A 25,338-nucleotide genomic window follows, 5' to 3' on the forward strand; every position below is an offset into this window, starting at 1 on the left:
CTTCCTTCCTTCCTTCCTTCCTTCCTTCCTTCCTTCCTTCCTTCCTTCCTTCCTTCCTTCCTTCCCTTTTTTTCTCTCTCTCCTCATCCCTCTCTAACTATGCCCCTATGTCTTTCTGGCTCTGTTTCCCCCTCTTTGCCTTTCTCTTTCTGCATATCTGTTTTTCTCTGTGTTTTTCCTCCTTTCTTTTCTCACTTCCCTCAGTTTCCCTTCCTTTCTCTTGATCAGCCCTGCTGATGGCTTTCCCCTGGGGATCTCTCTGCCTCTTGCCTGCCCTTACACTCTGCTCCTGCTCCTCTCTCTGAGGTGCCCCTGCTTATCAGATAGGGCTGGGGGAGGGAGTGCTGACTCTGCAGTTCTGAAAGGCCCTTCAGGTGAAGCTGACAGCAGCCTGCTCTCCTACATGGGCAGCCCGCCAGCCAGCCAGCCAACCAGCTCTCCCCCCTTCTCTCCCTCCTCCCCTGCTCCAGCCTCCCTCCCCATCCTGATGCTCAGAGCTAAGAGGCTTGGAATAGCTGATCTCAAAGATGCCATCTAACTCGGATTGTTTGCAAATTGCTAGGTTGGCTGCGAAGGTAACATGGTGGTGGGCACAGGGGCATGGCATAGGGTCCTGGAGGCCTAAGACTCCCAGTGGGATGAGCTGCCACCTGACTTTAGGAAGCCAAGTTGGCAGGAGCTAGTGAGGTGTGGGGGGGCAAGCATGCGTGTGTGTGTGTGTGTGTGTGTGTGTGTGTGTGTGTGTGCCCACTGGAAGTGGGCATACTTAGAAGTCGGAAGTCAGCTTGGCCCCAGGGAGCCAAGCAGGCTAGGAATAGGACCGAAAGGCGGGAGCTTGGAGCAAACCACTTCTCCACATACATTAGCCCCCTCCCTGCCCAGCTGTGCTTTATGGATTCCAAGCTGGCAGCCTGACCCATTCCAACCATCACCCCTGTGCCATTTGTGGGATAAATTATGAATTTTAATTGTCTAAACATCTTAGTGTTTAAACCATTCTAAATATAGCAAAGGCAGTAGGAGGGCAGGTCAGAGAGAGAGAGAGAGAACTGCTTGCCTGGAGACTCCCCCAACCTTTCCTATCTCCCTCCCTAACCTTTACCCCCCCAGAAGCTCCTGGAACCTCCTCATTTGTCCTCTTATCCTTTCATTTCGCAAACAGTTCCCCTTTCCTCACTATGTACCGGGACCTCTGTGAGGCACCCTAGAGACAGGCTAACACAAATAAAAACTCCCTGCTCTTGAGGGGTACCAGTCTAACAGCTACAACATAAGGCATTATGGGACAAATGTCCCAAGAGAGGAGCCTGGAGGGAGGGTGCCCTTGGTTGAAAAGTCTGGAATAGACCAAGATCAAGTCCTAACTTCTCTTCTAACTAGAAGTGTGACCCTGGTCAAGTCAACTGACCCTTGACTTAGCCAGGCCTCTAGTTTCCCAGTGAGTTAAATAAAAAGTAGAACCAAATTATACCTAAGGCTCGGCTGGCTGGCAATCTTAAGACTGAGGAGACCTGGGGCCGACAGCTTGCTCTGTCATGAATCTAACCGTCAAGGCACTGGATTCCTCATCAATAAAATAAGGGGCTGGGTCTAGAACAGAGGTTCTGAACTGGGGGTGTGGATAGATTTCGGGGGGCGGGGCTATGAACCAGAAGGGAAAAGGTACATCTTTCCAGCAGTATAACTGAGTAACTTTATAATGCTCCGCATTTTATTTTATGTGTTTAAAAACATGATATTCTGAGAAAAGAGTCCATGGGCTTCACAGAACTGCCCAATGGGGCCATGACCCCCAAAAGGGTAAAAGCCACCTGGTTGAGATGATCTCTAAGGGTCCTTCCAGCTCTAAATCCTATGAAGCAATCAATGTCTTAGGAAACCTGGATACTAGTTTCCTAGCTCTTCTACCAACTTAACCATGGCCAAATTGCTCAACCCTGCTGAGCCTCAGTTTTTCCATCTATAAAGTGCAAATCAACAGCTCTAAGAATCAAGGAATCTAAATATAAAGATAGAAAGGAGAGAGGAATCACTTTGGGGAGGTAAGATTTGAACTGAGCCCTTGAGAAAGGGTTAGATTTCTTTAGATGGTGGAGAACCCCTTTCAGCTCTATATAATAGGGAGGCAGGAAGTAGTATGAGCAATGGCATGAAGGCCAGCTCTAGAATAAGAGACACTCAGATCCCACTTCTGGTATACACTAGCTGTGTGATCTTGGGTAGGTCACTTAACTTATTATTTTCCTGAGCAAATCTCTAAGATTAAATCATAGAGATGGGGTTGATGTGTTCTGCTTCCCTCACATTTATTCCAGTGAAATAACAGGTCTATTTTTTTAAGACCAGAAAATTTTGGCTACACTCAGGGAACAGAGAGCATCTCTGTTACCCCATCCTCCAGGGATATGGGACACAGATATCCTTCTTTCAATCATGGGACAGCTCTTGGAGTTCACCCTAGTGTCTGGTTTCTGTAGGAAGACCCTGATCTGTCCTACAGCTCCAGCGGTAGCCCCTCCAAAGGTGGTCCTGCCCTTATTTCTCAGCATCAGTTTCTTGATTGTTGTTCCCTCACTTCCAGAGCCTTCCCTTCTTCCAGTTTCTCTCAAGCATCCACGTTCTAGAAGTTTTGTCCACTGATCAGTATTTGACAGGAAATGTGATTGATTTGGGATGTCTCCATGCCTACTCTGACCCTAGAATAGTGGCTGTCAGGGAAATGGGAGAAGGGGAAGGCAGGGCTCCTGTCCTTGAGGGGTTTCCAGTCTGATGGGGAACAGGTAGAGACCAATTGGAAGGTAACATGTGGTGAAGTAAGAGGTATTTATTGGGGACTACAAAGGTGGGCACAATCATAGGCTAGTCCAGTGCGCTGGGGGTCATTAGGGCAATCTTAGAAGAAGAAAGTTTGGAGCAGGTAACTGCAACATGGAAAATGGCAGGGTGGAAGCAAGAATTCCACTCTGCCATTTTCCATGTTGCAGTACCATCAGTTGGCAGGAAGAGGAGGGGGTGCTAGAAATAGGGAAGGGAGGGGGGGAAATTAGAAGGAGTAAAAAAGTCTGTGCTGGGGGCAGGAAGGATTGGAGCTGAGGAGGAGGCATGATGGGGAATGAAGAAAATTCAAAGGATTCAGAGTTGGCAAAGACTTTAGAGCTTGTCCACTCTGATCCATTTTACAGGTGGGGAAAATGACTTGCCAAAGGTCACACAGAACAGATTTAGAACTTTCACCCAGTATTTTCTGAGGAATCAGAATTGTAGGTCCCTCAGGGGGCAATGGAGAGATGATGAGTAGGTTTAAAGAGGCTGCAGGATACCAATGGTGAAGTAGGTAGAAATAAAATCAACACAAAAAACATAATCAAAGCGATATATGACCAGAAAGGAAGGGGGTGAGTCATGTAGGTAGTGAGAATAAGGGCTCATCAATAGTCTGTGTGATCCACCAAAAAATGACAGGGACACTCTGAGAGAAAGTTGTGGGAGGACACGGACCTCAAGATGTCTCTCAGAATGTGACAATAAAATGTGGATGGGGTTCCATTTGCCGGTCCTCTAATGCGATCACAGCATCATCAAAATATTAATTTAAGGGACCGAGTGGGTAGTGCGGATGGAATCATGGCCTTGGGGTACCTCCCCATTCAGTATGGATATAAGGCCAGAGCAATGCCAAGCTAGAGTGTGTATGGAGTAGATGACCAGGATGGTGAAGGACCAGGCAACAGGGCCAGATGAGGACCAGTTAAAAGTCTGAAGGGGGTAATTAGCCCAGAAAAAGGGACTTTTGTCCTTCCTGATCAGGGCTCCTCACTAAGGTTACTTAAGTGTTTCATGGGTTGGGTGCAAAGCTGACGGTAAGAATTGTTCCACTGATATCTTTGGGCTGTCAGGAGAAATTGAGGAAGGACTCCAGCCCACTGGGTGGACCCCTTGCCATGAATTTATTGGGGGACCCTAGCAAGAGTCACGCAAGATGAGCAAGCACGGATGGGGTCAGATCCGTGTTGTTGGAGGGACGCTCCTCATGGATGGAATCACAGACTCATTTCAGTATTTTTGGCATCCTTATACGTGTACGTGTATGTGGCATACAACGCTCTCTCACAGAATATGATCTTCTGGAGAACAAAAATAACTTCACGGTTTTTGTAGCCTACTAATAAATGTTTTCTTGAATTCCATTCATATTCTGAGTCTACCACTCACTGTGTAACCTTTGGCAGGCTCTCTGGCCCTCAGTTTCCCCTTCTGTAAGATGAGAGAATTGGACAAGATGATATCCAAAGTCTAAACTGACTCCCTATCCAAGAAAGGAAAGATCTAGCTAAAATAATGGGGTATCATATGATATCACCAGAAATCACCCACTATAAACTTCCCTACCCCTGCCTCCATTTTATAGATGAGAAAAATGGTGACTTGGTTGAGCCCACAAATCCAGTAAAATATCAGAGCTTTTGGGACTTATTCTCTTTCCCAAAACTAGCTTGTCAGACTGGAAGTTGGCATGATGCCACCCAGGCAATGGCAAGTTGTGGGCTTCTAGTTCAATGTCCCCAGAGACACGGGCTCTTAGTGAGTTCACTTGAGTTCTGTATCGTCTCTGTTCTAAGCCTAAGGAGATCCTTTGATCCTCCATAGGGAACCTAGAATGCTAGCCTGGCATCTTCAGCTATCCATAAAAGTGCCTCTGGCACATGCAACCTCCCTTGCTTCCTCCTCTGCATTTTCTCCATATCTTCTTAGGGGTCAGTGGGGAACAAGAACATCTTGGGGAGGACGGGAGGGTAGACATCACTTTACCTCTAGTTGCCCTGTAAGGATTAGGGATGAGTGAAGATTTCTAGGATCGTTGGAATATGCGACCTTTGAGATCTTCTGGTCCAACTGCCCCATTTTACAAAGGAGGAAACTGAGGCCATGAGAAGTAAATTGACTTGTTTAAGGTCATGCAGGCAGTCTTCCAAACCCAAGCCTTCTGACTCTAGTCCCAGTTCTCTTTTCTACTAAAGGATGGGTAGGCTGGGGAGAAACCCTAACAAAAGAGAGAGATGAGGTCTTGCATTTTTATTTATATCTATGAACATAGTACACTATAAATAAAATAAACACTTTGCACTTTCCTAGACTCTGGCTACTCAAACCACTCACTGCTATTAAATAATTGATCCCTCTCAACAACTCTCTGTGACCCATTTCTCCAACTTGGTAAACCCCAAACAGTGGCCAGCACAAAGGACAGACTAGTCTAGTTACACCTTGTCAGACCTCATCCCGAGGGCTGTGAAAAGTCCTGGGTGCCATATTCTAAGAAGAAACTAGGCAAGCTGGAGGGTTGGAGACCAGGCCATATGAAGACTAGCTGAGAGGCTTCTAGGTGTCTAGCCTAGACAGGGTGCTGGGATTGGAGGGAGGAAGACCTGAGTCTCCAGATCTGACCATGACGCTGACTGTATGACCCTGGGCAAGTCACTTAACCTCTGCTTGCCTTTGATTCCTCAATTATTAAATGGGGATCATAATAGCAGCTACTTCACAAGGTTGTTGTGAGGCTCAAATGAGAGAGTAAGTATAAGCCATAAAGGGCTCTGGCACATAGTAGATGCTTCATTGTTTGTTTTCCTTCCTTCCTGAGTGGCTTGCTAGTATTCAGATATTCAAAGAACCAGCAGAATACTGTTTGGGGTAGGTTATCTCCGGAGGACATATGGAGGGATGGGAAGAGGATAAAAAGGCTGAGTGAGGACTGAACCTCACTGGGAAGGCTCTGCCTGTGTTGGTAAGATCAGAGGTTCAGAGAAGCCTCAAGGTATAAAGAAAACCAGATTGATGAAGGATTATCAGGGTTATGTTTAGGAATGATCAATCAACAAACAATTACTGAGCACCTACTATGTGCTGGGCACTCTGCTAGGCCCTGGGGATACAGAGACAGAAAGGAAACAGTCTCTGGCCTCAAGGAGCTAACATTCTAGGTCAGTGATGGGCCAGATGTGGCCCCCTGAAATGTTCTATCCAGCTGTGACATTATTCCTAATCTGACCAATACAATGAGTAGGATACAATACAATGAAACTTGGAAAGAATTGCCTTAGAAACAGACTGACAGAGGAGCACTTCCTTTCCTTTGGCCTCTCTTTAAAAAGTCTGCCCATCACTGTTCTAGATGGATCATAAGTCAGAAGTAGGAATGGATCTCAGAAGCTACTTAGTTCAACCTCCTCCTTAGAGAAATTAAGAAACTGAGGGTAAGTGACTTGTGCAGAGTCACTAAGCAATTGATCCAGGATTTGAATCCAGGTCCTGTGACTCCAAACAGAGAATGATCTTATTATATTCCATCATGGGAAGCTGCAAAACGGCTACATATGGGAAAACTTCTCAACAAATGGATTTTCCCAAAACTACTGATGGTCTATTTTGGTATTTGAGAAGGCCTGGCTTCCAATTCTACATCTGGCACTTACTAGCTAGATGACTGTAAACAAGGCCCTTACTCTACCTTAGCCTCAGTTTTCACATCTGTAAAATGGAGACGATAATATTCCCAAGAGTATTGCGGGCAGCGCGGTGGTCTCGTGGACTTGGAGCCAGCCTTGATGCTGACACAACAGCTGTATGTCTGGGTAAGTCATTGAACTTGGCCGAGTTTCTACTATTACATCCATAAAATGGGGATAATGTAGGGTCTACTTGGTAGGACTGTTGTTAGAATCAAGTGAGAAAACACGATAAACTTAAGGTGGACACAGATGGCAGCTATTCCTCATTTTCTGTAGGTCGGAGCTGTCTAGTGCTGGAATTGGTTGTTCCTGGAGGAATGAGTCTCCTGTGACTGTTCAGGTGCTCACACAGACTGGATGAGCTCGCCTCTCCGGGAGAATGCAGAGGGGCTTCCTGGGTTGGGTGAGAGCTGCTGGCCCAAATGAGCCCAGAAAGGTTGTGTGTCTGTCCAGCTTCCCTATCTGGCCACTGTTTGACAGACCTCACTCAGACTTGAGCCGTTTCTAATACCGGCTTGTCAGCCTGGAGGATGATTTGATTCTTGCCTCACTCCCACCCTCCAAGTACTGAGATTCTAGGATTCAGAGCAGCACAGTGGAAAGATTTTGAATCACCGGACCTGGGTTCAAATCTCAGCTCTACCACCAACAATCTGAGTGAGCTTAGGTAAGTCTCTTCCTTTTCTATACCTCTGTAACTCGTTTGTAAAATGAGGGGATTGAACAAGACGATCCCCAAAGTTCTTTCAGGCTCAGAACGTACAAACCAATGATTCCGTTAAACTCAAGCTCATGGCCCTGCTATGGAGTAATTCAGATTGTAATTCTTGGGCCAACAGAGAACGCTTTTATCCCTTCCCCCTCCCGGAGATGCTGATCAGGTTCACTGTGAAGGAAGCAGAGGAGGCAGGGAAGAGATTAATTCCCTGAAAGAGGAAAAAATAGAAGGGGAACCCCCCCCACACACACACCCTAATAACATGTAATAAGAGGTTGGAGGCAGCGAACAATACTCTGGTAATGTAACCCTGGTGGTAATCAATTTTGGTGTCATATAAAATAGGCATAATTATTACACCAGTGAGGAGCTAAAGTCAATAACCTGCTTCTGGGACTGGGGGCCGCTGGCCCTGAAGCACAAAAACAGCGAAGCAATCGCAGCCTTGGCCAGGAGAGAAGGCACGTCCTGGGACTGCAATTCTGGCCAATGCCAGCTTTGAGCACTTCTCCCAATGCTGAGTCTTTATCAAGAGGGCAGAGAAGACAGCAAAGAAGACTTCATTGAGAATGAGATAGACAGACTGACAGAGACAGAGGCAGAGAGAAAGGGGAGAGGGAGAGACACACAGAGACAGAGAGAAAGGGAGTGAGAGAGGGAGAAAGGAGAGAGGGAGAGGAGAGAGAGGGAGGGAGAGAAAGGGAGAGAGAGAGAGGGAAAGGAGAGAGGGAGAAAGAGAGAGAGGAGGGAGAGAGAAAAGAGAAAGAGAGGGACAGACAGAGAGATAGAGAGGAGAAAGACAGAGAGATAGAAGAGAGACAGATAGAGAGATAGAGACAGAGAGATAGAGATAGAGAGACAGGAGAGAGAGCAGAGAGAGAGAAAGATAAACCGAGAAGAGAGAAGAAAGAGAGGAGAGAGAGAGAGACAAAGGGGAGAGAGAGAGAGAGAGAGAGAGAGAGAGAGAGAGAGAGATGATATAACAGATAATTGATGTGTGAGACCTAGAATTTCACTGTCAGTAGAGGGCTGGGTTTTTTGTGTATGTGAATGTGTGTGTAACAATAAGATATTAACAACTGGGAATGATTTTCAACTTTCCAAATTGATATTTTCCTTTTCCCATCTGATGATGGAAAATTATCTAAGGAGGATTCATACACTCTGAGAATTTTGAGATGTCTTCGCTAGATGGCTAGAATTGGAGGAGACCTTAACGAGTATAAAGCATGATAGATTTAAAGTTGGAAGGGATCTTAGAGGTCACTGAGTCTAATACCTTCATTTGACAGATAAAGAAACTGAGGCCTAGAGAGATCAGTTGCCTTGCTCAAGGTTATACAACTAAATGCTGGAATTAGTTTGGGTTTAAATGAGTAGAGAGCAGAGAAGCAGAAGGCAAGGCAGGGTATTTGGTGTCAACAAGAGGAGCCTAGACTTTATTTCCTGTATATAGGCAGCGTGGGCAGTGAGATGGCAAATTAGATAAAATGCTCGGCCTAAAGTCAGGAAGACTCATCTTTTTGAGTTCAAATATGGTTTCAGATACTTATTAGCTGTGCGACTCTAGGAAAGTTATTTAACTCTATTTGCCTCAGTTTCCTTATCTGTAAAATGAGCTAGAGAAGGAAATGGCAAGACATTGCAGAATCTTTACCAAGAAAAGCCCAAATGAGCCAGACACAAAGAGCCAGACATGACTGAAATGCCTGAGCAACAACAGTGTGGGCAGCGTAGACTCAGGGGTAAAGTTTTTTCCATCCCTTAGTATTTTCTCTCTCTCTCTCTCCCACACTGCAAATCTCTCATGGGATCATTAGATCATGGGACTTAGAAAATGAAGGGATCTTGGAGATCCCCTTCTTTCCCAATCCCCAGTTTTACAGAGGAGGAAACTAAGGCTCAGAAGGAGTCAGCAGTTCCCCCAAGTTTACACAGTTAGTGGGTGTCAAGACTCTGACTTAGAGTAAACTCCATCTATTGTTATTGCTACTGCACCAAGACAGCCATGGGAAACCGAGGCTCCTGAGAAGGGTGCAGGGTCATCCAGGTTGTCAGGGGTAGAGCTAGCCTTGCATCTAGGTCTCCTGACTCAAGCTCTAGTAGTCTCTAGCCCAACCTACGCCCCTCTCTATTTTTCCAGCCTTTGACTCAAGTCCTACCTCTATAAAAGAAGCTTCAAGAGCCTTCTCCTCCAAGAAGGCTTTCTGATTGCTCTGGCCCCCTTCCACAGCCTTGACTCTTTACCTTTCATGTATCTCTTCTACACACCACCTTGTCGCTTCTCTTATATTATTCTTAGTACACTTTGCACAGATGGGAATATCCCCTCAAGGTCTAGCTGGTGGCGGGGGCATATAGAGAGAGCCCAGGCTTTATTCCTCTTTGTCATATTCCGCCTCCCTCCAGACCTCCCAGAGCACTATATGAAATTCTATGTTGGTCTGATAAAGGGCTCATTTCACCCCTAAACTGGGATTACAGTTAGGGTGACTTTTCAGTGTAGGACTCACTATTTGTTTCTTTTCATAGAGTTCTAATTTTAAAAGCATGACCTATATTTGGAGATAGCCTATATTCAGAATAATACAGTATGTTCTGAGCAAGAAGGATTCCTCTAGGTCTCGGTTTATGCATCTATAAAATGGGGATAATATTGATAGTTTCTATCTCACAGGGATTTTGCAAGGATTAAATGAAGCTGTAAACATAAAGTGCTTTGTACTTGCAGACAACACAGAAATTAAAGTAGCTTTTGGGAGAAGGGATGGCAGCAATCTGGATCTAGGATTTAGCCACACAGGAAACTCCTCAGTATGGAAATTCCCTTTACTAATGCTGATAGGCAGCTGGTCTATACCTGGTATTCTTAGAGATTTTTCTGGGCACTGAAAAGTTAGGTGACTTGACCTGGGTCACACAACCATTCTGTTTCAGAAATTGGCCTTGAACTCTGGGTTTTCTCTACCTATTCCTGCATGCCTTTTCTCTGTTCCTGTTATTATTGTGTGTTGGATAAATGACTGAATAGGGGGGAAAGTTCTGGCCATTGGATAAAGTACTTAATGTCTCAGGCATCCATTTCTTCATTTGTAACATGATGGGTTTAGAGTAGATAAGGGCTTCTGAACTTTTGGTGTCATGGACCCCTCTGGCATTCTGGGGAATCATGGACTCCTCATAAGGTTTTAAAATACACAAGACTAGCTATGTGACCCTGGGAAAGTCACTTAACCCCCCATTGCCTAGCCCTTACCACTCTTCTGCCTTGGAACTAATACACAGTATTGATTCTAAGATGGAAGGTAAAGATTAAAAAAAGAAATCTGGTCTCAGACACTTCCCAGTTGTGTGACCCTGGGCAAGTCACTTAACTTCCACTGCCTATCCCTTATTGGTTTTCTGCCTTGAAATTAATATACAATGTTGAGTCTAATATGAAAGGTAAGGATTATTAAAAGAAAATCAAATACACAGGACTACAAAGGAAGCCAATTCTGTTGAAATACTATCATCAAAATACATTTTAAAAAATTCATCTATCTCCAAGTTAATAACCCCAGAACTCAGTCATTTTGAAGGTCCTTTTTAGCTCTGACATTCCATAATTTCATCTAGGATTTGAATGAGTGAATGAATGAAGGACTGAAAATACATTTAAAAAGAAACCAACGTCTCGGCCATCACAGGGAGCAATATAGGAATAGATGAGGACATCATCGAAAGGATAATTTCTGGGAGCTGGGAGACCTAGCTTACCAGGTAAGCCTTTATCATCTCATTCATGACCTGTGGATAGGATACCTCTCCTCTCCTCACAAAATAAGAATGGCACAGTATAAGAGGGGTGAAAGTTGTTTAAATATATACATTTTAAAACTCTACCAACCTAAGGTATTCATGTATGATGATGATGATTTTAGAGGAAGCTACATACCTTAGTGGCTTGGGCTTGGAGAAAGGAAGACCTGGATCCAAATCCTGTCTGAGATATTTACTAGCTCTGTGACCCTGGGCAAGCCAGCTTATGTCTCTGGACCTCAGTTTCCTCATCTGCAAAATGAGGGGATTATACTCAAAGACCTCCAAGGACCCATTCCAGCTCTAAATCTCTGATCTTGTGATTAATATTACAATATATCTTTGCCCCACTTCCCAGCTTCCAACTAGAGACTCACTATTGCTCCCATGTTCAACTTGGAGCCCAACCATAATTCATTTAGGCACCCAACATCAAGCACTTATCATGTGCCAGACACAATGCTAAAGTACTGGGGATGCAAAGAGAGGGCAAAGACACTCAGTCCCTTCTCTCAAAGGGTTCAGTCTAATAGGGAAACACTATACAAACAACCATAGTTTGTCAACAAGCTATAGGCAGGAAAAATTGGAGATAATTGTCCAAGAAAAGGAATATTACTTGCCTTTCCTCATTTTCTCTGGAGATCCAGGGAATACTAAAGCAAATCATTGGGTTCAAGATGGAGAGGGATGGCCTGAATGATAACATACCTATATATTACTATATAACATACTTATAATTATATCATACTATACTATATTCTTTATATAGAATATAAGAATAGAATATAATATATAGAATATAAGATAATGTATAATAATATAGTAGAGTTAGAACTGAATGAATGGCTGTATAGACAGTGACATAGAAGAGAACAAGATTGGAGGAGATGAGTTCTAAATTTAGCTCTGCCACATAATACTTGTGTGATCTTGGTCAAGTCACTTAACCGTCCTAGGTCTTAGTTTTCTCATATGAAAAAAAGAGACAGTTGAATGAAGAGATTTTAAAGTCCATTCCAACACTAAAAGGATGAGCCTATCTCTCAAATGATTAATGGAATGACATTAACGTCCCAAGGATCTGTCCTTGGTTCTTTTTCCTAGAGCATTTCCATCAGTGACTATGGATAAAGGCGCAAACGATACATGTATGAAATTTCTGTGTGACACAAACTAGATAGGGAGAGCTGGCTCATTGGATTGGGGAAGAATAATCTTAAAGATTTCAGGAGGCAAGAACAGTGAGCTGAAATATGGTGACACCGAATGGGGATAAATGCAAAGACCTGTACTTGGATTCAAAAAATCAACTGCCCAAGGAAAGAATGGAAGAGTTTTAACTAGATGGCAGTTCATAGGAAAAAGGCTTAGGAGTTTTGGTGGATTAAAGCTTGAGCTGCCAAAAGCATAATATTATGGTCAAAGGAACAAAAATGATTTCTGGTTGCACTAAGAGTATAATGTAGAGACTTCAGAAGGTAACAGTACTGTCCCATTTGGCCCTAGCCAGAAGATTGTGCTCAGTTCTAGATACCACATTTTAGGAAATACATGTACATATGTATGTATAATTTTTGTGTTTTATATATATTTTATATGTGTGTGTATATATATACATAAATTGAAAAGTGTCCAGAGGATAGCATCCAAGATGGTAAAGAGACTAGAAACTCTGCCATACAAGGTCTAGTTGAGTGAACCAGGCATATTTAGTCTGGAGAAGATTTATGAGGGGCATAAAAACATCTTCAAGTATTTGAAAGATTGTCCTGGGGACAAGGGATTAGTCTTGTTTTGTTTGGACCCAGGGGGCAATGGATAGAAGGCATAGAGAACAAACATTCGCCTCCATTTAAGGAAAAACATTCTTATAATTAGGGCTATTCAGCAATGGAATATGCTGCTTCTAGTGGGTTCCGAATTGCCCATCTCTGGAGGTCTTTACATAGATGCTAAATGAGCACTTAGGTTGTTGCAGAAGAGGTAGTTATGGGACTTGGCAACCTGTAAAAGTCTCTTCTTTCTAGGATTCTGAGGGTCAATTAAAGTCTCCTTCTACTGCCTCGCATTCTGATCTTCTTTTCCATAATTCAAACTTTTCCCTGATCCTAGGGGTCGCCTTTCCTGATAAATTTCTAAGGGACTCAAAGCTCTTATTGTGCACAAACCTGGCCCTTTCCCAGTCTTTTTGCATGGCTCAGTAGCTCCATTCTGCCAAACATCCTTGTTCTGGAAAGTATATCGGAGTCAGAGAACGTGGGTTAAAATAGCACCTCTGCTATTTACTTGCCTGGGTGACCTTGGGTAAGTCACTTAATCTCTCTTGGCCTCAGTTCCTCATTGGTAAATGAGACTAGATGATTGTCAAGATTTCTTCCAGTTCTAGGTCTATGGTCCTATGATTTCCACACACCCAAATCCTACCCATTTTTCATAGCCAAGATCAAGTCCTGCCTCTTCCAAGATATCAACCTTACTATTTAGCTACTACTATCTATCTCACCAAGATATCTAATCTACTCCAAGTTATCCCCACCCCATTGGGGGTTAAGTAGATTACTAAAAGCACCAAACAAAAATATCCCTCATTATTCCTTGTCTACTGACCCCAATCCACCAGGCCAGCAAGATGGGCAAAACACCCGGGTGGCTAAAGAGACTCCTTATAGGTCTTTGCAGGGGATTAAGATTGAGCTAGCTCTCATTAAATATCTACTATGTGCCAGGCGATAGGTAGAGTATTTTCCCTTTGATGGTCTAGGAGTCTTAAGGAAAACCAAAATAATGGTGTCCCCTTCAACCTCCATCTCACCCTTCTTGACCTAATGACTGCTGAGGGCCAATCTGGTGGGTTTGGGTGATAGAGTCAAGGTTAGGATGAAAATGAAGAGAAAGGCTAACCAGATTCCCTCCTTCCCATTTTCCCAATTCCCATGAGTCACTTCTGAATATAAATTCAAGCTTAAAACAAAAACAACAACATGTGACAAAAATCCCAGCAATAAGCCCATTCTCCATTTTCTAGGACAATAAAAATTCCTTTGAGCCCAGAGACTGCTTGGTTTTTTTGGTCCTGATATCTATGTATATGGTATCTATGGCATATAGTAGGCATTTCATAATTGTTGAGGTAAATTGAATTTTCTAAAGTTTCGTATTTTTAAATAGAATAAAAACCTTCTTAGCACTATGTCCTAGGAAGGCAGAGTGGGAGAGTGGAACACCCCAGGATTTGGAATCATCAATCAGTTCCAATCCCAGCTCTGCTACTTGGCATGTGACTTTGGGCAAGTCACCCTTTCTTGGGCCATGGTTATCTCATGAGTAAGGAGGGAGTTGGCCTAGATAACCTCTCAGATCTCTTCTAATTCTAGATCCTTTGGAACTATGAAAAGTCCTCAAAGCCTTGGTGGCAGGAAGAGTAAGGAATGAGGAAAGGGGAGGATCTGAATCTGCTCTCAGGAGGGCAAGAGAAAGATTTTGTGCCTCAGACACATTCAGAGGCATGCTGGGGCAGACCAGCAATTTCCCCCCAAATCTCCTGAGGTTGGTGGAAGTCTGGGCCAGGACTGGGGTTGAAGTGCCCCAGTCTCATTCCTCAAATTGACAAGAACCCATCAAATGGCTTCAGCTCTCATTGCCAAGTCAAGGCAGAAGCCCAAGGTAGTGGGCAAAGTGCTAGGCTGGGGCGAGTTGGGCTCTAATCCGAGTTTTGCCACTGGGAAAGCCCTGTGACCTGGCAAATAGATCTTCTCCTGAGCTTTAGTTCCTCCCTCAGTGACATGGGGGACTCGCCAATGCACTCAACATTCCCCTTCCAGTTCCAAACGTCGTGATTGTATAATCCTTTCTCCTTAGACCTATGCATGCGATGAATCAGCTTGTCGTCTCTGAACGGAGACTTTATTATTCTTAGCTTTCAGGCGTTCTCTTCCCCCTTTGGTTCTTTACTCCTCCGTAGCTTCAGTGCCCCTCGTCTACACCTGCACTTGGCCTCAGCAGCTAACTGGCTGCAGAGAAGTCTGGGCTAGTGGGATGACTCCTTGCCCAAGTGAGTTGCCAGCTACCAAAGACAGGGAAACCGAGTTCAATAAAGTCTGGGAGAAAAGAAATGCCTTCCTAGACTCTGAAGTTGTGGAAATTACTCTGTACTTCCTGAATCTGTGTGAGTTCCTTCAAGGCCAGGGGAGGGGAAAAAAGCATTAAGTGCCTACTATGTGCCAGGAAGTGTGCTAAATGCTTTTTAAATATTATCTGTAAAATATACGTAATCTGCAAGGCAGGTGAGCGGTTATTGTCCACATTATCTATTTTTATGACGATTGTGGGGAAAGTGCTCTAGAAACTATAAAGTACTATATCAATGTGAATTTTTATTATGTAGTTGAGGTTAAGTGACTTGCCCAGGGTCACACAGCTAGGGAGTATCTGAAACTGAATCTGAACTCAAGTCTTCTTGACTCCAGATCCATCCCTCTACCCATTGTTCTACCTAGATGCCTATTTTCAGCACCTACTCCTGGGTATGCTCCTGGGGCTTCCTGAGATGCTTAAATAAGGCTGGTTGACTGACCCACCGAAACAGAGATTAGAAACACTTAATAGACTGCAAGCTCCTGGAAGGCAGGGGCGGTTTCATTTTTGTCTGTTATTTCTACCATCGACCACAGCTCCTGGCATATACATAGATGCTTAACAAATGCTTGATTATGACTTTGTTCCTTTCCCCCAAAATACAGACACGAGAAATACATAAGCTTGGGGCAGCACGGTGGATAGAGTTTTGTTATAAATATCTGTTGCTTCCCTTCTAATTTTGGTCGCATTGGGTTTGTTTGTACAAAATCTTTTAAATTTAATATAGTCAAATTTATTCCTTATATATTTTCCCCAGTTTGTTTATATATATGTATATATAATATATAATCAAATTTTTCCCCAGGGGAAAATATACAAGGAACAAATTTGATTGTATTAAATATATATATATAATATTTACATTATATATTATATATATGTGGATACCTATATATAATAGAGACTTAAGACAGGAGGATCTGGATTCAAATTTGGCCTCAGATGCTTCCTAGCTGTGTGACCCTGGCCAAGTCACTTAACCCCAATTGCCTAGCCCTTGCCCTTCGGTATTAGAATGAATACTAAGACAAAAGGTAAAGGTTCTTTTATTTTTAAACAAAAATCTATAAGCTCCATGAAGACAGGGATGATTCCTTTCTGCCTTTTTTTTTTAAACCCTCACCTTCCATCTTGGAGTCATTACTGTGTATTGGCTCCAAGGCAGAAGAGTAGTAAGGGTAGGCAATGGGGGTCAAGTGACTTGCCCAGGGTCACACAGCTGGGAAGTGTCTGAGGGCAGATTCAAACCCAGGACCTCCCGTCTCTAGGGCTGGCTCTCAATCCACTGAGCTACCCAGCTGCCCCCCTCTTTCTGCTTTTTTATCCCCAGCACCTGGCACAGCTCCTGGTGCATAATAAAGGTGTGCTGACTTGACTGGAATTATAGGATTTAATGAGCATCCCACATTTTATTGGTAGCTTGGGAAGAGCTCTGTCATTTTCCCCATGAACTTTGATAAGAGTTGTGTCTGAAGAAGGGACAAGGGAGGCTATTTAGGGGCTCTTGTCCTAAGAAAGAGAGCCCAACCTGTTAAAAGATGGCCACTGTGGGATGGGAGAAGCCACTGAGGAAAGACTGTCTGATTTTATAGACTCTCTCCTGAATGTCCCTTACTTTTGAGGAGCTAAACTCTGACTAGTTCGAATGGGGTTATTAAAAAAAGATTCACTTTGAGGTTGGAGGGTCTGGGTTAGAATTCCTCTCTTGCCACTTACTACTCATGTGACCTTGGGCAAGTCATGTCATTTTTTCTTTGGGGATCTATTTCCTTCTCAAAAATTCAACCAACTGACAAGCCTTGATTAAGGCTCACAAGACAGGCATGCCTACTATGTGCCTGGTACTGTGCTTAGCACTAGGGGTGCAAGTTTTTAAAAACTGAGATAGTTCCTGCCCTTAAGAAGCCTCCATTCCTACTCTAAAATGAGGGAGATTGTATTCATGACTTCTAAGGTCCCTTTAAGTTATAATTCTCATAGGCTTATGAAGAGAAGCACCCGTATCAGTAAATAAGGAGTAATGGCTGCAGAGGGTGGCTAGGTGGCATTATATAGTGCACAGAACTCTGGGTAGGGAGTCAGGAGGTTTTGTCTTCCTGAGTTCAAATCTGGCCTCTGACAATTATTAGGTGTTTGACCCTGGGCAAGTCCTTTAACCCTGTTTGCCTCAGTTTCCCCATGTGTAAAATGAGGTGGAGAAGGAAATGGCAAGCCACTCTTGGCAAAAATCTTTGAACGGAAAACCTCAAATGAAGTCACCAAGATACGAAGGATGAGCCAAAGTTGCAACCTGTGCTTTGTGATGGAGAAGCAGAAAGAGAAAACACTGTCTGTGCTTTCAGGGAGTTTGTCCTCTAGGAGGAGGGAGGGAGGGAGGGAGCCCTTGTGGGGAGCAAGAAACACATTATACATACAGTCTTTACAGTCATCACAGAGAGAGACAGTACAGCAGGAACCTATAGAAAATGGTGCAAAATGCCTTCAAAGGAGGAAACCCCCAGTTCAAATCTAGCTTCCTACAAAATGGCTATGGGACTAGGGGCACACCTTTGGGCCTCTCCATGTCTTTAAGGGAGCTCTCCAAGGCTTCAGCTATAATTGTCCATATTCATAGGTGGGAGGAATTCCTAACCCCAATGAAACCACAGCTGCAGACAGAAGGCAAAACTCCAGCAAACCTGATCGCCCTGGAGGAGGAAGCACTGGCTTGAAGTATTTAGGAAGTCCAGGAGATGGAGAGGTCTGAGACTAGTCAGGGAAGACTTCCTGGAGGGGCTGGACTTGGAAGGGTAGATAGAGAGGATCTGGTTGGGAGGGAGAGCAAGGAGGGAAGAGGAGGAGGGGGCATTCCAGGTCAGAGAGGCTCTATGACTAAATGTGTGACTAGGGATGCATGTAAGGGGGTGGGGTGACGAATGGGGGTGAGAATAAGCCTGGGAAAGAGGTGAGATGGGCCTGCCTCCATTAGAGGGCCCCTGTTGGCTAAATGGTAAAGGGCTAGATTTTGGAGGGCCCCCAAGATCAGGCCGAGAGGTTGTGGCTTGATTTGGTTGGCAAGAGGGAATCCTTCTGGATTGTTTCATTTAGAAGGCTCTCTTTGGGGAGCTGGGTGACTCAGTGGATTGAGAACCAAGCCTAGAGAAGGAGGTCCTGGGTTCGAATCTGGCCTCAGATATTTCCCAACTGTGTGACCCTGGGCAAGTCACTTAATCCCCACCACCACCACCATTGCCTAGCCCTTACCACTCTTCTGTCTTGGAGCCAATACAGAATATTGATTTTAATATAGGTCAGGGCTTTTTTTAATTAAAATTTAAAAAGGCTATCTCTTGTGGGTAGAGAAAAGAAGCTAGACAAAGCATCTAGTAAGGGCTACCCATGTGCCATGCGCTGAGCTAATTTGAGGGATACAAAGTCAATAGAAGAAAACCCCTGACTTCAAGCAGCCCACCTCCTAATGAGGAAAGAGAAGACAGAGAGGAGGTGGGGGAAGGCATGTGGAGGTCTGGATTTGGGTGGGATAAAGCCCAGGACGGTCCAGGGATGGGACCTAAGTTTCCATCGAGGACAAAGATCTTATTTTAAGATAAAGAAACTGATACTCAATGAGACAAAAAGGTTTTCCCAGGACCATCTGGTGGGGTAAAGAGAAGGAAGTGCTATCCCACTTCCCCTTGGGTGAAGAAGAAGGGGACGGAATCATCCCCCTACCTTAGTTTTTTCTTACTTCAAGGGACCTCTTTTCTTTTTTAAAAAAATTTTTTAAAACCCTTAACTTCTGTGTATTGGCTCCTTGGTGGAAGAGTGGTAAGGGTGGGCAATGGGGGGTCAAGTGACTTGTCCAGGGTCACACAGCTGGGAAGTGTCTAAGGCTGGATTTGAACCCAGGAACTCCCGTCTCTGGGCCTGACTCTCAATCCACGAGCTATCCAGCTGCCCCCAACTCTTTTCTTTCTAAAGGCCGTGACACTTGTTGTCTTGGGCTTCTAGTGAAAATGAGGAACAGACCATCCTGCTACCTCATCCCTTGCTTCACACATTGCTAGATTCTGCCAGGGCCACAAAAATATGGGGTGTCAGGGTCTGATCTTAAATTCTGCACCCAAAACTTATTAGCTGTATCACTTCCCATCTACACCTGAACCTCAGTATCTCTAGCTCTAAAATGGGCACAGCGATTCTTGTCTTTTTTTCAAGCGATTGTGGGAAAGCACTCAGCAAACTTTGAAGCACTGTATAAATATGAATATTTATCATAATCATCATTACTCTTCCTTTCCTGAAAATGCTGACCAGAGCATTTCCTCAGTTCTCTGCTATAAACACACAGACCATCTCGCTGCCTCATTACTCGGATAGAAACATAAGAGATCACCATCCCATTTCCCCATTTATCTGCTGAAGATGCTCTGGCCACTCCCACTGCCTAATTTCTCCAATGGAAACACAACAGACCATCCCTCTTCCTCAATTATCTGCTGAAAACACGTCCACATCAAAATCCTCCATTAGAAACAACACAAAAACCATCTTGCAGCCCATTTCTCTGTTGAAAACACAGAGGCCATCCCACTGCCTCATTTCCCTCCCCCGGAAGCATCAGCTAGCTAGGAAGGCCCCTAGAGGGCAGTAGGAGATTAGATGCAGCTGATATTGCCTACAGGTGCGAGGCATGGGAGAGAGGGGTTGCTTGGGATGGAGGAAATAAAGGCGTCTCTGGCTGTGACAAGGTGGAGAGGGCTGCCCCCTTTCCAGAAGGGCTGTACTTGGGGATGGAACCCTGGGGTCAGGGAGGCCAGGAGGGAGCCCATCCATTGCTGTCCATTAGGATTTCTCCTCACCCTTGTCCTTAAGAAGGGGGTCAGAGACATGCCCTCCCTGGGCAGGAGGCCAAGCACTGGGTTTAGCCTCGAGGTTTCCTCAGTTGTTCTCACAGAGATGGTGAGGTTTATTATCCTCTTGAAGACTGGACTCTTCTATAGACAAGTTCTAAAAAAAAAAACATCCTAGATGTAGGCTTGCCCGGAAGCGACTTCTACTTCCTTGGTCCTTGGACATAATTCAGTGGGAGCCAATGAGCCCTCTGAGTTGGGGGTGCCCAACCCAGTCTTTGTTCAGTTCTGCTGGTGTGTGTGTGTGTGTGTGTGTGTGTGTGTGTGTGTGTGTGTGTGTGTGTGTGTGTGTAGACAGGCTTTTGGGAGGGGGTGGTGTGTGCCCTCTCAGCCCACTAAGCCCTGCAATGTGCCTTTATAAACCCTTCCTTCCTTCCCCAGGCAAGGACTAAACAAGCTCCATCACTGCCTTATGCCCTTACTCTCACTGGCTTGAAAAAGAGTCCCACAATTCTCTCTGCCCCTGGCTGGCAGTGAAGAATATGGGTCTAGCCTCCCCTAGCATTGGCAGAGGAAGGGGCCAGCCTGTTGGCCTCTGCTTGACCATCCTCAGGAGGTGTCAGGAGCACATACACCTCTCTGAATGCTAGGCAGCATCCAGCTTCACCCCTCCTCCCACACACACACACACACACACCACACACACACACCACACACACACACACACATATGCACCCCTTTCCCTAAGCAGCAAGGACAAAACCAGCCAAGGAAGGTCTAACTCCTCCATTCTACACCCTGCCCTTGAGGAATCTGGGGGGAGCTGCAGCTTCAGTGCTGCCCCCACTGTACCCCAGCCCTAATGAAATCCCCTCAAGATCCAGGCAGACAGAACCATTCTGAGTTCTCCACTATATTGGTGAAAGGCTCATGCAGGGGTCCTAGGAAAAGCAAGGATGTGAGAGGGGTTGGGGTTGGCAACTGGTTACCAGAAATGAAAAGGGGGGAGGCTCAGGGCCCTAATGAGCTGGGGCTTCAGGCAGAATTGCTCTGCATACATTCTGAGGAATGGGAAAAATTAGGCACCTCAGAGTGGGGGGCTGCCCAGGACAAGGAGCTTGCTGGAGATGATGACTTTTGTCACCCAGTGGCAGGGAGGTCGTGGTTGTGGCTAGGGCTGGGACAGCCCCCAGGAACCCCTATCCCCTTTCCTACCTCCTATTTAGGTTCAGAAGGTTTGAGTTTGGCTCCTCACAGCCTCATTCTGGCTTCTGGGAGATGGGGAAGGGGAATTCAGGGAACCCACGGCTCCTCAAACCCCTAGACACTTCCTCCCCTGACTCTAATAGAAAGAAACTAGATTAAAAAGACTGGATGGAGAAAGAGGAACTAGGAAAGGAAAGAGAAGTGGCAAGGGAGAGGCACCTCCTGGTCATGGCAGAGAAGGCTCCCTCCCTCCCCCAGCGGTGGACTGAGGGACTGGGGAGAACAATGAGAAGAATCCCGCAGCCTTAAGTCCCCAGAGACCAGGGTTGGGACTGCCCTGATTGGGGAAAGCCAGCTTCTTCACTCTGGTCGGGACTTGGATCCCTTGCCTCTATCTCCTTAACTTTCCCCACTGTTGAAGTTGGGATTTTGGGAGCCCCTGGTCACTCCATCTGTTCTGTGTGGCCCCAGAATCAATCATGCCTGTTGGGGTCATAGAAGGATGGAAGAAGGGCAGCTCTGGTGCTTACCTAAGGCAAGACATATATCGGGAAAGGGGAATGGAGCCATCGAAAATAAGGGAACAGATAGCAGGCTCCAAAGGGAAAGGGGGTATTGTGATAGGTAGATGTCTCACTCACCCCCAACTGCTTCTGCCTCAGGATGGAAACTGGGACAGAGAAAAGATGTTGGGACAAGGAGAAGTCATCACTAAAAGGACAAAAGCTACCCGAAGAGCAATTCCTTATCGCCCTTACAGGGGCTCTCCTAGCTTCACACTCTTCTTCTCGACCTCTGCCTTCACCCAGCCTTTCCTTAATCCCTGCTTCTCTTCTCCTACCCACTCCTTAATTCTCAGACATTTCTCCCAAACTTCCAGATTGGATCAGGCAGGGGGTGGGGTCCAGAAACCAGGAGCTTGGAAGGGTCCGGGGCAGAAGGGAGTAGATACCTGGGTAGGGCAGAGTCTTCTCTTCCCAAGAGGATGCTGCGGGAGGAGGCAGCCCTTTAGGCTAGGGGGAGAGAGGGACATTAAGGCAGACACCTCGTTTAATTCCGCTCTGGTTGTGTGCCTAGTACACACCACTGGCTCTCAGCACAGGCTAACTGATAGGCAGAGGAACCCGGGAAGGGAAGGGAGCTTTGCCTCCGGAATGGGTGGGTGGGTGGAGTGAAGGCTGCTGGCTCTGATGGGGAGGAAGGAAGTGACCCGATTCCTCTCTCTTCTCCCCCCCCCCCACCCTCCCCCAGGGAAGCTCTGTGGTCAGCCCTCAAAAATCACCAACTCACAGAGGGGGAAAGTGAGGGCCAAGGCTCTAGGAGGGGAAGGCAGGGGTTGGCTTAATGATGGGGGGAGGGACGGGAAACAACTTCAGAGCAGAAAAGAGGAGCCTCTTTGGCGGAGGGAGGTACCTTAGAGGGGAGTAGGCTGAAGATAGGCATGAGATTAGAAATTCGGAGGACACGGAATACTGCACAGTGTAGAATCCCAATTTCAGGGGCTAAGGCTGGGGCTGGGAAGGAAAAGGTGGAAAGGGAGAGAGAAGCCTCTCGGCTCCTCCGCTCCAAGACCCTTGCTGCGATTTTGGAAGAAAAAAAAAATTTTTTTGAAGGGTGTGGGAGGGAGCGGATTGGAGGGAAAGAAGGGCAGGACAGGGCTGAATTTTTCAGAGAGCCCCAGGGCCCCTAACTCCTTTCGGTTCTCCGGCTACCTCCTGCTGGCCAGTCCCCCCAGCTGAGAGGTCTTATGCGTGGAGACACTCAATCCCCACCCCATTTAGCAAAAGCAGCCTCTAACCCACCAGGGACAGAGCCTCCATCAGCCTGTGCACAGGCACCATTCCCTCTCCAATCCGCCGGGAAGATCCAATCCAATGCCCTCCTCTTCTCCCGTACCCCCGTACAAACTCCCAGCAGCCGGCCAGAGAGGGAGGGAAGCCAGGCGAGCCCCCCCCCCCCCTTCAGGGATAGGAGTGCAGTCCACCTTGTGGGGAGGAGAGGAAGGAGGGGAAGGCGTCTGGGGAGCAGCCCTGCTCTGCCCAGCTTCGCCGAGCAAGCTGGGGGGGGGGGACCAGAATGGGGGCGCTGCCAACCTAGTTTGGGGTATTTAGGGGAGGGAGTGGGTGGGTGAAGGGAATGGCAGTTCGGGCCTTGGCAAAGGTCCGTGGTAAGGAGGAGGGCAGTGCCCTGTTCCTCCCGGGCAGCGCCCGCGGTGCTTGCGGGCTGCCCTCAAGGAGGGCCATCCCCTCCGGAGCTCCCTGCTCTGTTCCTTCTCTCCTCTCGATCGCTCGCTCGCTCTCTCGTTCTTTCACTGGGCACCCGCCCGTCCTCCATCCCGGGGCTGGGCTGGAACCCGTGGCCGACCACTGCTCACCTGCATCTCTTGCTCGCCGTCCGTCCGCCCGCCTCGGTCACCAATCGCATGTCTCCCCCCAGCCCCAGCCCCCTCCTCCTCCTCCTCCTCCTCCTCTTTCGCCTCCTCCTCCTCCTCCTCCTCCTCCTTCTTCGCCTCCTCCTCCTCCTCCTTCTCCGCCGCCGCCTCTTCCCGCGAGTCCGCGCTCAGCAGGGCCGCCTGCGGCCAGCAAGAAGCGGAGCCGGCTTGGGGCCGTGCCCCCGGGGTAGTCCGCGGCTCCCGTGCGCCCAGGCCGGGCTGCCGCTTCAGCCGCGCCCTGGCGCTTGGGCTCGGGCTTGTGCTCCGGGGACACGGCGGGTCGGGTTGTAGAGGATCCGGGGGCTCGGGTTCAGAACGGGCACCGGGCCCCGCGGCGGCGGCTCGGGCTTCAGCGAGCTCTGCGGGGCCGCCCCTGCTTCTGCAACCGCGGACGTCGCCCCCGCTCGGGTTCTGGCTCCTGCTCGGGCGCTGGCCGCAGCTCCTGCTCTTTCTCCTGCTCCCGCTGGGCGCTCCCGAGGCCGCGCGCTCTGCCGATCCCGATCCCGATCCCGAGGCGGGCTGGGGAGGCCGCCGGCGGGCAGCGGGAACGCATCCTGCCCGGCCCGAAGCCGGCCCCAGCGGCCCGACGGAGCGCCCCGGGAGGGGCTCTCGGGGAGGGAGCGTCCGGAGCTCTGGCTGCGGCAGTGGCTCCGGCTCGGGCTCCGGCTCGGGCTCGGGCTCAGGCTCCGGTTCCGGCTCAGACTCTGCCTCGGGCTCTGGCTGCAGCTGCAGCCTAGCTCCCCGCCGCCGCTGCTGCTGCCGCCGCCGCTGTTTGCCGGAGCTCCAGCAGTCCGGGCTCTGTCGCGGCTCAGGCAGCCAGCGAGGACTCTGGTGGAGAGCGGGGGGAGGAAAAAAAGGGAGAGGGAGGGGGTTGGGCGGGGGAGGGGGGCGCGGCTGCAAAGCCACGGGAGGGTGGGGGGAGAGGAGAGGATCACTGAGCACCTCCCCCATCTCTTGGCCTAGGTACGCTTCTCTGGAGGGTGGGTGGGGGCGAGACGGCTCCACTATACTCACCCCCCCGCCCCCGCCCCATTCTCCCTCCACGCCACTCCACCGGGCTAGAAATGTCGGAGGAATTGGATCCCGGGATCTGAGGATTCCCAGTTGAAAGACTAATTGGGGATTATCTGGTCCATGTCGCCGACTTTACTGTTGGAGAAACTAAGATTTTGGGAAAAGGGACTTGTTTCTAAAATCAGTTTCAGAGCCGAGATTAGAACCCAGGACCTCTGACTCCAGATCCAATGTCCTTTCCACCACATCAGGGTACCCTTATAATTCCTTGCTTATGACGCTGTTCATTCCTCCCCCCAGGATAGGAGAGCGTAGTTAGCCATTTCCTAGATTCTTCTAAGTCCTAAGGACTGAAGGGAGTGTGTATGTAATGGTGAAGGTTGGGTTCTAATCACCAGAGTGGGTCAAATTGCTGGCATCCAGACACCTTCTCAGAGGCCTCAAATGTGTACCTACCTTCCTTTAAGCACTTGTTCAGATCATGGCAAAGGGCTCAACTCTTCCAGGTAATTCTGGGAATTCGACCCCCAGACCCAGAGTTATCCCAGGGGCCTCAGTGGATCATTCCCTTTGCCTGTTTTTGTGTAGATGAGTGTGTCTGCGAGCTTCTGTGTGGGTGTGTTAGCTGGAGTGGGTGGGAGGCATTTCTCCTAGTGGTGATGAGGGCAGGGAGGCTAGGAGCAAAGG

The 25,338-nt window shown here is 47.3% G+C and overlaps 1 protein-coding gene across 1 annotated transcript in view; it reads right to left on the reverse strand.

Moving 5' to 3' along the window:
* LINGO1 (leucine rich repeat and Ig domain containing 1) overlaps positions 1-23,623 on the reverse strand; it is a 49,737-nt gene extending 26,114 nt beyond the window's left edge. The window contains exon 1 of the mRNA XM_044662915.1: positions 23,581-23,623. Coding sequence (XP_044518850.1) covers positions 23,581-23,586 — 6 coding nt within the window. The 5' untranslated portion in view covers positions 23,587-23,623. The remainder of the gene's footprint in view (positions 1-23,580) is intronic.
* Positions 23,624-25,338: the final 1,715 nt, after the last annotated feature.

Source organism: Gracilinanus agilis, chromosome 2 (assembly GCF_016433145.1).
Source record: "Gracilinanus agilis isolate LMUSP501 chromosome 2, AgileGrace, whole genome shotgun sequence".
Classification (NCBI taxonomy): domain Eukaryota; kingdom Metazoa; phylum Chordata; class Mammalia; order Didelphimorphia; family Didelphidae; genus Gracilinanus; species Gracilinanus agilis.